Source organism: Engraulis encrasicolus, chromosome 20 (assembly GCF_034702125.1).
Source record: "Engraulis encrasicolus isolate BLACKSEA-1 chromosome 20, IST_EnEncr_1.0, whole genome shotgun sequence".
NCBI lineage: Eukaryota > Metazoa > Chordata > Actinopteri > Clupeiformes > Engraulidae > Engraulis > Engraulis encrasicolus.
In genome coordinates, this window is record NC_085876.1 from 27,123,552 (window position 1) to 27,141,051 (window position 17,500).

A 17,500-nucleotide genomic window follows, 5' to 3' on the forward strand; every position below is an offset into this window, starting at 1 on the left:
AGAGAGAGAGGATAAAAAGGAGAAGATTAAAAAAACACTGAAGAGGGGTGAGAATGAGTTTCCCACCCAAGCAAAGCCAAGTCCAGTGATCAGAGAGACCAGCATCAGTGCTGATACAAGTTGCTATTTTGTTGCATTGACGCCGGACTCCCTTCAAATTTGTGAGTAGCAAGCTGATTTAGCACATTAAGACCTAACCAAATTTAACTGAATTGGCAACAGTGTTGAAGGTAAATAGATAGATAAAGGTAAATAGATTCTGCAGCCAGTTGTAAAGGTAGAGTTGCACAGATGTTGCTCCTGGTCGTAGGTGCTGGTAGCACGTATGTTTAAGATATGTATATATTTTAAAATGTAGATTTTTTAAAATCCATTTACGTCAACACAACATGTGGATAAAAATTTAAAAAACATTGTTACAGGTGCGTTTTAGCCCCTTTAATGGGATATTTTTAAAGCCAGAGTTTTGAAATGTGTGTTCTAAAATGTGTAAATGTAGAGAGACCAAATCCAATGCGTTTTCAAAAATATCCATATACATGTAAATGGGTTCTTATCTTAATACGTTAAAGAAGTCCAGCTCATTTCAGGAAATTGCTCATATGTACCAGTAGTTAAAGGACCAGTTCAGTCAATTTCAATGTGCTGTTGTATTGCTCACGCTACCCTTGACTTGTCAGTACCCGGTGATGCCACATTTTGATGCCACACTCAGCCCTTTCCGGGATATGAGCGATTCTAATGGGGGCAGCTTTTGTTTACATTTTTAACATAGGCCTACTCCAAATATTTTCCCAAAAGGCACTGATGTTTGCTAGTTGTCTGCTGATGTTGTATAACCTTTTGGATGTTTTTGGGAATACATAAAAATGTTTTTTTGAAATGTAAACAAAGCGCTGCCCCCAGTACAATGACCTGGATCTCAGAAAAGGCTGAAGAAGAAAGAAAAAAAAATCTCAGGTACTGACAAGTCCAGGGTAGTGTGAGCATTACAACAGCATGTTGAAATTGACTGAACTGGTCCTTTAAGCCCTGTAAAATATGAGAATACATAGGACTTTTTTTCTCAATGTGTTTGCACTGCCTAGTTCAACTGTATAGCCATATTAAGCGTAGCAATGGAAGTCCAAATAAACATCAAATGTAGATACAAACCACTTGAAAATGAATGTAAAATTCACCGGAGTGCAAGGCAGCTATTTAATTCCGTCCAGTGATCAATTGTTGCTCGATGCTCATGGTGGTACCATTTACTTCCAGTGATTGTGCTAAGCTATGCTAGTAATTCTGTTACTATTACCGTAAATCTAAGTTGTAAAACTATTACACTATCATGTCTAATACTTTGGAAATACTGCAAATATATGAAAATCAAAAAAGGTGGACTGTTCCTGTAAAGGTGTCGGGCTCTTTTAAACACCTGTGGTTTTGAGAGCATATTTTTAAACGTGTGACTAAGGCCGGTGCATAGCGTTGCACGTTGTGAACACATTTTGTGTGTGTGTGTGTGCGCGCACGTTGGTGGAGAGAGGATATGATGTCATGGTGGGTCAGAGTTGACACCTTGAACCGTAAGCTTTATCGTCACTATTCATAAAAAATGGGGTCGTGTCAGAAACCTGGGCTGCCGTTTCATGGATGTCTGACTTGCTGCTTTGGGTAATCTTTTTTTTGGGGGGTCATGTTTGATATGTGCAGCTAGTAGCAGAGTGTGTTGAGAATCAGGGAGTTACCCAAGTGAGTATTTTTCCTGGTGACAGGTTTATTCAAGCCCCACAGATGTGCTGAAGAACTATTTGTTCTTTATTTCCTGTGAAGTGTACTGCGTCTTTCACAGCATCTAACCCATGTTAAGTTTCAGGTATTGGCGTCAGACACATAACTATTAGATTGCAGGATATTGTGATCACGTGTATGCTTGTGTGTGTGTGTGTGTGTGTTTGTGTGTGTGTGTGTGTGTGTGTGTGTGTGTGTGTGTGTGTGTGTGTGTGTGTGTGTGTGTGTGTGTGTGTGTGTGTGTGTGTGTGTGTGTGTGTGTGTGTGTGTGTGTGTGTGTGTGTGTGTGTGTGTGTTTGTGCGTGTGTGACTGACTGACTGACTGACTGACTGACTGACTGAGTGTGTGTGTGTGTGTGTGTGTGTCTGTGCGTGCGTGTGTGTGTGTGTGTGTGTGTGTGCGTGTGTGTACAGTGTGTATTAACTCTTCCCACCTCCTCTGCTCCTCTGTGCAGCACCATCCTGGAGGAGGAGAAGGCCCAGCAGGAGGAGAGGATGAGGATGGAGATGAGGAGGCAGGTCACCGTCTCCTGGGACTCGGGAGGCTCCGACGAGGCACCCCCTAAAGTAAGTAGAGTGCACATACTCTCCCTAGGCTCTACCCTCGCCTAACTCTCTGTTTCGCACTATTCAGATGAGGCGCTACCTCAAAACACTCACTCAGTAGGAGTAGGATATATTCTCTATTTCTCTCTTTATCTCTAGCTTCCTCTCTCCCACCCCTCTCTCTCTTTCTCTCTCTCTCTCTCTCTCTCTCTCTCTCTCTCTCTCTCTCTCTCTCTCTCTCTCTCTCTCTCTCTCTCTCTCTCTCTCTCTCTCTCTCTAATGCATACACACATATGGACATATCCACCCATGCCATTATTAGACGTTGTTGATAGAAGCATTCAGCAAAGCTTGATATGGCCACTGATGGTTTATGTACACTTCCTGCTTTCCCCTCCTCGAGCAGCATTCTTGAATAAATGCGTGCCATTTTGGTACTCTGATAACACTGGGATAATATAGATCTTCCTCCCGGAATGCTGAAATATGTCCTATTCCCCAGGAAGTGGATGGTGGGTTCTCTCGTGTTGCTAGGAGACCATGATAAACACTGGCTGTAAAAAAAAATTGAGGGGAGAAAAAAGTCAGTGCTTGTTTTTCAAAGCCTGTGATAAATTGCTCATGATGGGCCTAAGGAAGGTTGGAACACATACGTACTTTCCTTGAGCAGAGTAGAATGCGGAGCGAATCGGCGACCATCTATACTCTAAATCTTTACCGTGAATGACATTTGCGCCTTTTTTGAAGTCCATTGCATACAAAAATGAACTATATATATACTAAAGGGTTGTGAAGAAATCATCACATAACTAAAGAAAATCTCTGTCAGAATGACTGTGCTAACTGGCTACTGTAGTACAGTCTTGGCTACAGTCTTGCTATAGCCTACCATACCACTTAGTGAGACTTCAGTAGAGTACCATACAGAGTACATTACATGTCTTTACATTACACTTAGCTGGCACTTTCATCCAAGGTGACTTACAGTTATATACAGGGTATTGGTTACATTGCCTGGAGTAATGTGGGATTAGGTGTGTTGCTCAAGCTATGAATGGAGGCGTACAGTAGGGAGAGATAAGGGTGGCATTCAAACCTTCGACCTCTGATCTTAAGACCCTGTCCCTTTCTATTAGGACATGGCCGCCCCAGTAACATACCAGCCAAGCCACTCTACATAAATAGTTCGCTGATGGTGGGCAGCGTGCTTTCCGTCACAAATGATTGTTTTACATGGAAACATAGAACTGGCTGAAATATCACACACCGTGCCTCTAAGATGCCTATCATATGGTATTTCCTGTCTTGCACCATTTGTCTGCTGCTATTTTAACATGTCAGGGTTTTTTTCCATCAGGCAGACTGTCCTGCTGATTTAGCCCCTAACAGAGTTCTCTTGTCTCTTTTTGTGGGTACATGTTCAAGCATTAATGGCTGTATTTTTATTTTTTTGTGAATGAACAACAAATTTAAGCGGTTATATATGTTGTTAACAGGTAACTAATCATTGTGTCAAAGTAAAATTTCTTTGATGTTGTCCTATTGAAAAGATATACTTACAAATCTGCAAAAATGTGAGGGGTGGACTCACTACTCACTTATGAGACATGCTGTGTCCCTCACTCTGCGACTTGTCTGGTTTAAAAGCAACTTATGTCTGATGAGGTCAAGCTGAACTCAGGCTGTGCGTGCGTGCGTGTGCGTGCGTGTGTGTGCGTGCGTGTGTGTCTGCGCTCGTGCGTGTGTTCTGTTGCTACAACAGCCAGCACCACATTAGAGAGCGGATTTGTAGTTACGGCCGTACCTCTGCTAGTCGTAAAGCTCTTTACAAGTCATCACAGCAGCTGCAGTAAAGAGTAGGCACTCTTTATGATTCATCACCTTTATGATTTATAGTTATTTTTATTGACACGTTTGCAGAAAATGTCAATGCGTCTGTCAGTGTGCCTTGAGCCTTAAATTGTGCATGCAATGATCCTAAAAGAATGAAGTAGCCAATATTCTGCAGTAATGGTTAACCTGGATGTAAAAGCTACAATCCAGTGCCACATATTCCAAAAAACCCATTTTACCTCTTCAATCCAACCAGGTGATGACCCTAATTGGACAGGTAAAACCAAGTCATTTGGAATATGTGGCACTGGATTGGAGCTTCTGAGTCCAGATTGCCCATCACTGGTATTCTGCACATGTATATGCAATACAGAAACGAAACCAAATACTGAACTGGCACCTCATCTCTCCTCATCTCTCTTCATCTCTCTCCTCTTTCCTCATCTCTCTCCTCTCTCCTCATCTCTCCTCTCTCCTCTCTCCTCTCCTCTCTCCTCTCTCCTCATCTCTCTCCTCTCTCCTCATCTCTCTCCTCATCTCTCTCCTCTCTCTTCATCTCTCTCCTCATCTCTCTCCTCTCTCCTCATCTCTCTCCTCTCTCCTCATCTCTCTCCTCTCTCCTCATCTCTCTCCTCTCTCCTCCTCTCCTCATCTCTCTCCTCTCTAATCTCATCTCCTCATCTCTCTCCTCATCTCCTCTCTCATCTCTTCTCCTCTCTCCTCTTCTCTGTCCTCTCTCCTCATCTCTCTCCCCATCTCCTCTCCTCTCTCATCTCTCCTCATCTCTCTCCTCTCTCTTCATCCCTCACCTCTCTCCTCATCTCCTATCCTCAACTCTTTCCTCTCTCCTTATCTCCCATATCATCTCTCTCCCCATCTCTCTCTTCTCTCTTCATCTCCCCTCCTCTCTCCTCTCTGCCCATCTCTCTCCTCTCTCCTCTTCTCCTCTACAGCCCAGTAGGCCAGGCTATCCCAGTCCGCGCTCCAGTGAAGGCTTCTTCCCCAGTCCCCAGCATGCCGGACAGCACAATCACTACCAGGTACACACACACACACACACACACACACACACACACACACACACACACACACACACACACACACACACACACACACACTCACACACACACACACACACACACACACACACACACACATGCGGGCAAGTACACGCGGACATGCACACACACACACACACACACACACACACACACACACACACACACACACACACACACACACACACACACACACACACACACACACACACACACACACACACACACACACACACACACACACACCAGCACAATCACTACCAGATAGCACACACACACACGTACTGCACAATCACTACCGGGGAAACGCATGCATGCACGTGCACACACACACACACACACTTGCACTAACAAAGCAAAAGCCATGTTCTGAGTTTCAGATGACCAATCATGGTAGAACATGTATACACACATCACACATAATAACACATGGAACACACACACACACACACACATGGAATGAGTGTTTACACGGCTCCTGATGGTAGCCAGAGCTCATTGTTCCATCACATCAGCGATGATGTATATGCAACTCAGTTATGTAAGACATGTGTGTGTGTGCGTTTGTGTGTGTGTGTGTGTGTGTGTTTGTGTGCGTTTGTATGCTCACGCACATGTATGGTACGTGTGTTAACACTTTGTACTTGGCCGCCAGTAAAGCATTTCTGTAACTATGCTGGATGTTCTCACTTCACAGAGGCCGCTCAAGTCACAGTAGTTATACCGCTGACCTGTTGAGGAATGAATCAAAACTTATGTGCGTGTGTGCGTGCGTGTGTGTGTGTGTGTGTGTGTGTGTGTGTGTGTGTGTGTGTGTGTGTGTGCACGTTTGTGTGCACATGTGTGTGTGCACATGTGTGTGTGCGTGTGCGCGTGCATGCAGAGGTGCGTGCATGTGTGTGTGTTTTACTGCGCCCCGGCCTGTTGTAAAGCACGCTGACAGCAGGCATTTCCTGAGCGTTGTGTTTAAAAACTGCTGCTGGCACTATGGACTCAAGACGAGCTCCATCTGCCAAAAAAAATCCTCTCGCTTAAATATTCAGTTGTTATCGCTCCCTTTTTATTGTTGTTGTTGTTGAGTGGTGGGGGGCTGGGAGCGCGATGGCTCTGCTTTATAGCCTTATAAGGCAATCCTGATTTGATATAAACAGGGCTATTTTTTATTTATAGTTATTATTGTTATGAGCCCCCAAACCATTCAGTCATTTTATTTTTAGGTCTGTAATGGTGTAGGGGACTTAGAGATTGCATGAGAATTGTTGTTGCTTAAGCAGACGAGGGGGGTGGATGCTGATGAGAGAAAATGCAGACTTGCAGAATTGCAGGATTGAATTGATTCTCGGCCACACCGTGGCTCTAAGGGTAGGGCACCGGGCTGCTATGCTGGCGACCCGGGCTCGATTCCAGCCCAGGTCATTTGCCATTTGGATCACTTTTTATCGTTGGATATTGGATTGTCTCACGCCTAATTCTGTCGAGAAAGGCTTTGCTCAGTCCTATGATAAGAGGTCAGTTGTGCAAAGGATTTTGTTTGACCCAGAGTCAGCGTTTCTCAATCCAGAGAAGTATTGATTAATTGATAATTCTACAGTGGCGTCGTTCTATCCATAGAGTGTGATGGCTAATTCTTCTTCAATGCACTCATTCAATCTAGAGAGGTCTCGTTTGATTCGGAGAGATCTTGATCAGCTGATAGTCCAGAGGCATTCTCATTCTGTTCAGAGTGGTTTTCTTACGACGTGCTGTTGACTGTGATGCTGATGTGTTGGTGCTTAGGTGTGGAGGTCTATTAGCTGATAATTCTCCAATGGTGACGTTCAACCAAAGGAAGTGAATGTTCATGCGATGGTGTGTTGTATGGCGCTCAGGTGTGTGGACGTTTTTTTTATTCAGACAGGTCTACCTAACCTCATCATATGCTGATGAATGAATGAATGAATGAATGAATGAATGAATGAATGAATGAATGAATGAATGAATGATTTTATTTGACATCTTCAGTTCATATAAATAAAATAAATACATGATTGAGTTTCATATAAACCGCACCACATACTTACATCAAACAAAAAACAGAGAGTCAGGATCGCACAATAAAGCTCGGAAGCTTATTTCCATTGTGGTCCTTGGTGTTAATGGCAGCAGAGGTGCTGTGGTGTTTTGGTGCCTGGTGTCTACACGATCTATTATTAAATCCTCCTGTTGTGTTGTGGCGCTCAGGTGTCTGGAGGCTTCCCGGCGGCCCACGGCAGCATCTCTTCCATGCCCGGCGGCAGCTACCCCGCACAGGCCTCCGTCCTGGACCCGCAGGACTCCTGGAACCACCACCGGCCGCAGGATGTGCCCATGTGGTCCCCCAACATGGAGGTGAGTGCTTGGCCTGGTCTGTCTGGTTGAACCAGTGTTGCCAGATGGAAAATGCTGAATTATCGTACCAAAACCTCAAAATTATCGTTTCTTTGGTGCCTTTTGGGTGTAAATTATCGTACAACACCCAAATTGTTGTTTCAAGGCATCTAAATGGACTGAATGACAACTCTGAAATGATCGTACATCATGTTTTTTTGATCGTACAGAGGACAAAATGGACAAAATTATGGTACAAATGCGATAATTATTGTACATCTGGCAACACTTGGTTGAACTAAGAATGAGCAGAGGGGAAGAGTCACCGTAGCATATCACATGAGGAAGGTAATGTTCTGCTTTTATTAAGTGCAGAGCCTACTAATAATAGGCATGTTCTGCAAAAGCAAGGGTGCTTCTGCATGTTGGACATGGTAATTTAGAAAGAAAAACGATAGTAAATCCAAACCCATGTTGATGAGATATAGATTGACTTGTTCATTTATTGATATTCAGTAGTCTGAGCGGACAAATGACCTTAGGTGCGTGTCCTGGGACTATTCACCACCATACATCTCGAGAGTGGGTATCCCAGAAGGTAGACTAAGTAGCTTTTTTAACTTATCAAGTGAGAAATACCGCTGAAAATGGCAAAAGTGACATAGTTTGGCATTACCATGAGAATGAAGCCATAATATTAGTTTCAGTACTGTTATATTTACATCCATGACTCACTGTGTAGGCTTAACCCTGACCTGATTTGGATTAGCCACCAAACCACCTACTTCGAATACTTCTCCCTTTCCAACACCGCAGTGCAACATGTCAACATATAACCCTTCATCTAACCTTAAGCTTTCTCAGCTGGACTTAGCACCTTTCAGTGAACTCTCTCCTTTAGTCCTCTCTGCCTTTAACCAATGTTGCATTCTTCTTCTTGCCTACACTTCAATAACTAACCAGAGCTATGTCAGTTAGTTAGGGCCTAAATCAGTCTCCTGCATTCTGAGTAACTGTTGCAAAGGTTACACCCCGCCATTCCGATGCACTGCATTCCGACATTGACGTTTTATTGCATGAACCGCTTTACCAGCTAGCAGGAATCGTTTTTCAAAGATCTCAGACCCTACCTTTAAGCGCATTTGGACCGTGACAAAATTATAAACTCATCCTGTAATTGCAATGTCACTCTCTCCACTCTGATGCTCCCTCTATTCTTCTCCACAGTAGACTGTTCACCGACTGGCTAACTCTTGCTGTAGTCTTGGTTGCCAGAATACCACTGCTGAAATCTGTGTTCCACTCTTTCTAACTAGTTCAACCAATGTGTGGCACTAGCTGATCCTTTTAGATGAATGCTCTTGACGAATGTGAGTTGCACATGTGATGCTACCTTCAAACACCTGCCCCTACCTCCTACAAAATACCTTTACCACTTATCTTACTGTCCTACTGTGCTTGTCAAGTTGTTACTCCTAGACTCTCTCTAGCAGCTGTACCCACATGGGGGTCATCCCTATGTTCCCCGGGTCCTATGTTCCCCGCAACCGGGGAACTTGGGACCTTTTTTTTTTCTTCAAAACAAGACCGGGGAACATAGGTACGCTCCCCTCCCCGGTCCCATACAAAGACCAGGGAACATAGGACCCGGGGAATATAGGTACGCTTCCCTCACATGTGCTAGCTGTTAGCCCTGAGCGCTCTGCAAACTCACAACCCCTAGTTCAACATTCAGCTGTTCTGCCAAAACCATGGACACTGATTTGACATGAGGTGCCTTGCCCCCCTCCACCCATCCTCCCTCTACTTACCCTACTTCTCCAGCTCTTAATCCTTGACTCGCACTAGCGCTTCGACTCACATGTGCTAATGTGAGGTCTAGTTGCTATACCCAAGTTCTGACTCCTAACTAACTCCTAGCTAGCTCTAAACAGGGGCACTCTACACACCCTATCATATGACTGAGGCGACAGGACTCGCATATTTCCGGAGCTAGTATGAGTTGTGCGTAGTTGCTAGCCCTGGACAAAACAAGGACAATAAACTGACTCCCTGCTTTAGGACGGAGGCGGCAGTGGTGGTGGCGGTGGCGGGGCGCTGGACATGCGGGGGCTGAACCAGGCGCTACCCCTGCCCCCCCACCTGATGGAGGAGAGGCTGATGATGCAGCAACAACAGATGGAGGAGGATCAGCGCTGGTTGGAGCAGGAGGAGAGCTTTTTGGTAACGGCGCTCCATCGCAAACCGCATTCTGGCTTTTGCTCGGCCATATACTCTTTTTCTCGGCCGACCATCCCGTTTTATTTCCTCACGGCCCTTCCTGCTGCTCTCTTAGGGGTAGACTAACTCCTCACTTTTCCACACTTTTCCTCTGACGAACTTCTTTGCAGAGACCACTGGCTCTGTTTTTTTCACACTTTTCGGAGGCCACTGTCTGGCTGGCCTTTTCCTCTTTCGGCCATTCCTGTTGCTTTTAGGGGTGGACTAACTTCTCACTCCTCGCTCTTTTTACACTTTCTCTCTCTGGCTTACTCTTGTTACTTCTGAGACCTCTTTTCTTCGTCGCCGTCTTCTTCTTCTTCTTCTTCTTCTTCTTCTTCTTCTTCTTCTTCTTCTTCTTCTTCTTCTTCTTCTTCTTCTTCTTCTTCTTCTTCTTCTGTTCCTTCTTCTTCTGTTCCTTCTTCTCTTTTCTCTTCTTCTTCTGTTGAAAACTGGTCTTTTTCTCTCTCCGTTTCTCCTTTTTTCCCCCCCTTTTTCAGTGTGGACTTTTTCCAATGTCCTTTGACTTTTATCTTCGCACTCTCTTTTATCCTTTTCTTATTTTGGTCACCCTTGTGTTACTACCTTATTCCTTATTTAGTCTTATTCTTTTTCTTTTGCCTCTCCTGTGCCCTATCTCGTGTCATTCTACAATTTGTAGTTGACTCTAAAGGCTATGCTAGCTCTTGGACAAACGTTTATTTAATGTTCCAGGTTCATAGGATCCGATAGTATGTGGTGCAGTGCATCTCTGGCAATAACTACCACCATTAGCTCTTCACCGCATGGCCCTGAGTGTTAGGACGGAGAGTTGTTTGGGGCTAGATTTATTACCATCCTCTGAAAAGGGGCCCTCTCACTTTCAGAACCTGAACTTAAAAAACCTCCACGCTGGGGTTTTCTTTAATAGTTCTTCTCAGTGGTTGGTATTGATGTTTTATGTGAAGCTTTTCAAAAGCATCTTCTTAAACAAAAAAAAGGAAAATCTCCTTTACTCCTATGAGAAACAGCCTTGTCTTTCGGCTGTTGTGGTCTCTTCTCTGCCTGCATTAAAGCTTTCTCTCTCTTGTCTTTATCTGTGATGCTGTGCAAAAGCATTGCACCAAGTTTAAATGAATTTAAACTAAAGTTGATACTTAAGTTGATAAAGTAAATTAATTGAAACAAACGTTGATATTAAGTTGATACTAAATATGGAAATTATGGAGATTACAAATACCAATTGAACAGTCCACTACAGTGTTTTCTAGGCATGCCATGATTCTACATGACTTATATTCATAATTCCTGGTTACTTGGATGTCATTTTTAGTGAAATCTTGGTATCTGTCACACTGTGCGTGCCAGCATTGTGCTTACTTTTTTCCTCTAGAAATAAGCAGTAAACACTGCAGTCAGCTGGTTATAAGCAGTAGCTTTAAAAAGTGACCCACATTAGGATGTCCACATTCATGAAATTTTGCTGCTTCTGTAGCCTACCTATGGGCCCTGAAAGCATGTGGTGTGGGAGATGCTGGCCTTACCTCACCGTCTACCTCCTAGCGGATGCAGGGGCTTCATTGTTATCATGCCCATAAAATGGAGGCTTTCCACCATTGATAAAAACAAAGCAATAAATCCCTCTGGTCTCGGGCAGGAGTGGAGTGGAGTGGAGTAGAGAGCTGCAATCCAAACTGCAGCCTTCCTCTTAGAATCAAGTCCAGCATCCGCTGATGTGGTTGGAATGCTTGTCTTTCCCCCCACATCAGAGGGTTTTATTCTTTCTTTCTTTTTTGGCCCTTCGCAAAATACACAGGAGTTTCTCTCTGTAGCACACCGAAAGAGAGAGAGAGAGAGAGAGAGACAGAGAGAGAGAGAGAGAGAGAGACAGAGAGAGAGAGAGAGAGAGAGAAAGATATATCAGGGGAAGAGGGATACAGTAAGAACGAGAAAGGAAAAGTTGAGCGGGTGGGCAGGATAGGGAAAAACAGAGAGATAAGGGCAGGACAGGAGCGATGAGACTGAGAAAGGAGAAGTTGAGGGAGAGAGAGAGAGAGAGAGAGAGAGAGAGAGAGAGAGAGAGAGAGAGAAAGACGACCTCCACCTCTTGATACAGTACTTCCTGCCAAACCGCATCTGAAGCTAGTGGCCTTCTCTGTGTAAACAGGCCTCTCACCACTCTGCCCGGTTATTAAAATGAAATAAGATGGCTGATGCGGGTCCCACGTCAGTACAGCGGTCCCATGTGAAAACAGTGTGAATTCTTTTTTCCCCCTATGAAAACGAGAGGTGTTGAGAAATGATGGACAGGGCATGGCATGAGTTGGACCCACCGCTGTCATGCTTGCTATTATTTGGACAGGGACTTGTGGGAGGATTCAGAGAGCTTTGTGCATGCTGGTCACAGGTGCTCAAATGAGCCACAACAATTAGAGGGAATAGGGCAATTTCCAGTGCCACACACACACACAACACCCCCCCCCTCTCTCTCTCTGTCTCTCTCACACACACACACACACACACACACACACACACACACACACACACACACACACACACACACACACACACACACACACACACACACACACACAACACCCCCCCCCCCTCTCTCTCTGTCTCTCTATCTCTCACACACACACACACACACACACACACACACACACACACACACACACACACACACACACACACACACACACACACACACACCACACACACACACACACACACACACACACACACACACACACACACACACACACACAACACCCCCCCCTCTCTCTCTCTCTCTCTGTCTCTCACACACACACACACACACACACACACACACACACACACACACACACACACACACACACACACACACACACACACACTCTCTCTCTCTCTCTCTCTCTCTCTCTCTCTCTAACTCTCTCTCTCTCTCTCTCTCTCTCTCTCTCTCTCTCTCTCTCTCTCTCTCTCTCTCTCTCACTCACTCTCTCTCACACACGCACACACACACTCTCTCTCTCTCTCTCTCTCTCTCTGTCTCTCGCGCGCGCGCACGCTTTCTCTCTCTCTCTCACGCTCAACTCTCACTCTCTCAGTCTTATCCCCCCCTTCTTCCCTGTCATCCAGTGGAAACGTTGGCATCTCTGGTCTTCTCCTGTCCTCAGTCAGGGTTCATGTGGTCGTCCATTACTGACAGTTGTCTTTGGGCCACCCACATGCTCTTGCGGCTCACTGTGGGAAATCACCAGCATTGGGCCGAACTTCCTCTACAAAACACATAGATATTTCAATATGATTTCCTTTGATCCTTTGAGATCAATAAAGCTACTCTACGCTACGCTACTCTACTCTATTTTGCTTTACTCTACTCTACTCTACTCTGCTGTTCTCTACTCTATTATACTCTACTCTGCTCTGCTCTACTCTACTCTGCTCTGCTCTATTCTACTCTACTCTACTCTACTCTGCTGTTCTCTACTCTATTATACTCTACTCTGCTCTACTCTACTCTGCTCTGCTCTATTCTATTCTACTCTATTCTGCTGTACTCTACTCTATTTCACTCTACTCAACTCAACTCTACTCTACTCTGCTCTGCTCTGTTCTACTCTACTCTATTCTGCTGTACTCTACTCTATTTCACTCTACTCAACTCAACTCTACTCTACTCTGCTCTGCTCTGTTCTACTCTACTCTATTCTGCTCTACTCTACTCTACTCTACTCTACTCTACTCTACTCTACTCTACCCTATCTTACTCTATCCGCCCCTTCTCTTCGCTACTCCTCTCAACGGATGGCACCTTAGCCCCCACCCCAGCCCACCCCAATGTCTCTTGCTGTGCACTTGTACATGTACGTGTATAAAAGCCCACATCTAGGAATGCTTGGGCCCCTCTGTCAGCCAGGCAGTATCTGTTCTGTCCTGTTTCTTATTTAGCAGGGGGAATTCTTTGACTTCATTGCGGGGAGAAAATGCAGTAATTACAGTGATGTCAAACGCTACTTTTGTTGGGTTAATTTGATGGTACAAACCAGCATGGCTCATTTAGAGACTTAGAGATAGGGGAGAGAGAGAGAGAGAGAGAGAGAGAGAGAGAGAGAGAGAGAGAGAGAGAGAGAGAGAGAGAGAGAGAGAGAGAGAGAGAGAGAGAGAGAGAGAGAGAGAGAGAGAGAGAGGTGATGGGAGGGAGGAAGAGAGAAAGTTCATGAGAGAGTGAGAGAAGGAAAAGCGAATCAACAAGAGAGGAGAGTTCAGGGGGAGGAGGGACTGAGAGAGGGAGGGAGGGAGGGAGAGAGAGAGCGAGAAAGAGAGGAGTCTTCTGCTGCTGGACTGTTTTCTCAGCATGAATCCGTCAGCCACTTTTCTGTAAGCCTTCCCCCCAAACTGAAGAGTGTAGCGGAGCGGAGCAGAGCGTTCTTTCTCTCTCTCTCTCCGTCTCTCCCTCCCTCTCTCCCTCCCTCCTTCGCTCCTTCTCTCTCTCACTCGCTCTCTCCCTTCGCTCGGCTGATGGACTCTCTCTCGGCTCTCTCTCTGCGCTCGCGAGGGGTACGGGCTCACAGGATGCACGTTTTCAAGTCCTGCTTCGGGAAAACGGTACGGTAGACAGCTCCGACTATTTGGCTCACTGGTCATTGCATTATTCTTGGCTTTTCAGAGGACTTTTATAGGAAGGGTTTCTGATTTGGAGGCCGCATAGCTCTCTTGCTGGTTTGCAGCAGAGAGATCCGTTTGGATTTTCTTTATTTGAGTGTGAGCTGTCCGCATGTTAATGGCTACTGAGGGTGTGGGTTGGGTGCTGCCTTTGATGCTGGACTTGGTGCCCTCGTTAAAACTAATGTTTGTGTGTCACTCTGTCTGTGTGACTCTGTTTGTGTGACTATGCCTGTGTGTGCGTTCGTGTGTGTGTGCGCACGCGCGTGTGTGTGTGTGTGTGTGTGTGTGTGTGTGTGTGTGTGTGTGTGTGTGTGTGTGTGTGTGTGTGTGTGTGTGTGTGTGTGTGTGTGTGTGTGTGTGTGTGTGTGTATGTGTGTGTGTGGAGACTGTTGGGGGACTGTGGGGTGGCACCTGACATCTGTAAGCCACCCTCTAATAGTAACTCTACAGCTGCAGGATCACTGAATGACTGAAGTGCTGTTGTGTGCTGATGGTGACACAGTGGAAAAAAGAGAGAGGAGAGAGAGAGAGAAAGACAATTTGCCTGACAATTTCAACTTCAGAATTTCAGAAAATGTGCTTCTTTTTTGGCATTCTTCCTCTTCCTTGTTGCATTTTTCGAAACGGAAAAAAATAACAACACACAAGCAAGGGCGATAACTGGCGAGTCTGGCGCAGTTTTCTCTTTTTTGAAATGTATTTATTTATGTGCAGCAGTCCGTCTGGTTTCAGAACGGGAAAAGAACAGGGGATGATAATGGGTTTCCTTTTTTGAATCTCTCCTCTCCTCTTCTCTCTCTCTCTCTCTCTCTCATCCGCTCCTTATTTTTTCGCCCTCTGTCCCATCTCCCTCCCTGCCAACCTCCATAGTACTGCCACCATCATCCAAAACTCTTTTCTTTTCTTTGACTTCTTATTCTTCTTCTTTATGCTTCTCTCTCTCTCTCTCTCCTTTTGTTGTTTCTCATTTTTCTTTCACCTCACTTCACGTCACGTCACGTCACTTCACTTCACTTCAGCTCACATCTCTCTCTCTCTCCCTCTCTCTCTCTCTCTTTCTTTTTTTGAATCTCTCCTTGTTTTTTTCCCTCTCCCTCGGGGCAGAAGCCGGAGTCCAGGAACTCGAGGGGCAGCTTTGACCGCGAGGACGGCAGCCTGCAAGGCCCAGTGAGTACTGCTCGTCTTCTTCTCTCTCTCTTCTTCTGTATTTATGTATCTATGCTACTTGACACCTTAATTTCCTTCGGGATCAATAAATAATACTCTACTCTACTCTACTCTTAGCCTGGGAGCTCCCATACTGCCTTTAGTTCTACACAATCGTTTCGATCTCTCACTTGTGTGATTACGTCTGGTAGTAACCAGACAGTTCTGCTCTACTCTTGAACCTCTCTACTTGCTTTTATATCCATCCGTCCGTCATATTTGTTTGTCTTGTCTTTCTTCTTTATACTGTATCCCTCCTTTCTGTATGTCTGCATATCTGCCACTTTGTCTCCCATTCATCCCCACTGCATGTTTGTGTACTGCTCTTTTTAAAAAAAAGAAAAAAAGAAAAAAAAATGTTCGCAGAGTTTTTTTTTTTGTTCAGCACCAGGGATTGTGCCTAAGCTAAGATACTTCTACTACTACTACTACTGCTGCTAATACTACAACTGCTACTGCTACTACTACTACTGCTACTGCTACTACTACTACTGCTACCACCTCTACTACTACTACTATTACTACTACTACTACTACTACTACTACTACTACTACTACTACTACTACTACTACTACTACTACTACTACTACTACTACTACTACTACTACTATTACTACTACTATTACTACTACTACTACTACTACTACTACTACTACTACTACTACTACTACTACTATTACTACTACTACTACTACTACTACTACTACTGCTACTCTTTCCCTTCTTTATTCATTAATCTACCTGTCTCCTTTCTATCCCTCATCCACATCTCTTTGCTACTCTCTCTTCTCTACCCCCCCCCCTTTATGTTTGTCTACTACTCCTTCCCTTCCTTATATATACAGTATATGTACTTTTCCCTCTGTTTTATGGATGTCTCCCCTTCCCTCCTTCTTACCGTCTGTATGGCTACAACTCAACACTGTCTGCATGTACTATTACAACTACTACTACTACTACTACTACTACTACTTCTACTACTATTACTAATACAACTACTACTATTGCAGCTGCTACTAGTACTGATGCTACTGCTGCTGCTGCTGCTGCTGCTACTACTGCTACTACTACTACCAAAGATTGTCTAATGAATAGAACGTCTCTGCTACTACTACTATTACTACCACTACTACTACTACTACTAGGCCTACTACTACTACTACTACTACTACTACTACTACTACTACTACTACTACTACTACTACTACTACTACTACTACTACTACTTCTACTGCTGCTGCTGCTGCTACTATTGCCACCCAGGGCCGGTTCTAGTCAACCTGTCATCTGTAAACATAGCGCCATGCATCTGATTGAACACAGCTAATCTACATGCATGTCCATGCATAATCGTTATCAATGTGTAATCTGTAAAGAGTTTTTTCTGGCGCCCCCAAGACATTTGGCGCCCTAGGCGACCGCCTGGTGTGCCTATGCTTAGCGCCGACCCTGGTGAACTTGCCACCGCTATCCTACTCTGTCTTATTGCCATATTTATCCCATTACTCTCCCAGCCTCCTGTTTGTTTATCTTGTTTATGTACTCTATGTGTACTCTTTCTGTCTGCCCTCTTAATGTGTGTCTGAATGTCTGCTACTCCCACTTCTGTTGTCTCCCTCTGCGTGCAGACTTACTACCCTCTCTCTCTCTCTCTCTCTCTCTCTCTCTCTATGGCCCTGTCTGTCCCATCTCCCTCCCTGCCAACCTCCACAGCACTGCCACCATCATCCACCTTTTCTTTTACTTACTTCTTTATGCTTCTCTTTCTCTCTCTCCTTTTGTTGTTTCTCATTTTTCTTTCATCTCACTTAACTTAACTTCACTTCACTTCAGCTCACATCTC

The 17,500-nt window shown here is 44.8% G+C and overlaps 1 protein-coding gene across 8 annotated transcripts in view; it reads left to right on the forward strand.

Annotated features, from left to right (window-relative positions):
* ptk2aa (protein tyrosine kinase 2aa) overlaps positions 1-17,500 on the forward strand; it is a 222,384-nt gene that overhangs the window by 191,018 nt on the left and 13,866 nt on the right. For 6 of the 8 annotated variants that reach the window (XM_063185699.1, XM_063185698.1, XM_063185694.1 and 3 more), the window contains 5 exons: positions 2,232-2,343; positions 5,109-5,195; positions 7,434-7,580; positions 9,621-9,782; positions 15,555-15,617. In XM_063185699.1, the coding sequence (XP_063041769.1) occupies positions 2,232-2,343; positions 5,109-5,195; positions 7,434-7,580; positions 9,621-9,782; positions 15,555-15,617 (571 nt within the window). The remainder of the gene's footprint in view (positions 1-2,231; positions 2,344-5,108; positions 5,196-7,433; positions 7,581-9,620; positions 9,783-15,554; positions 15,618-17,500) is intronic. The other 2 variants (XM_063185693.1, XM_063185700.1) reach the window with 2 other exon arrangements.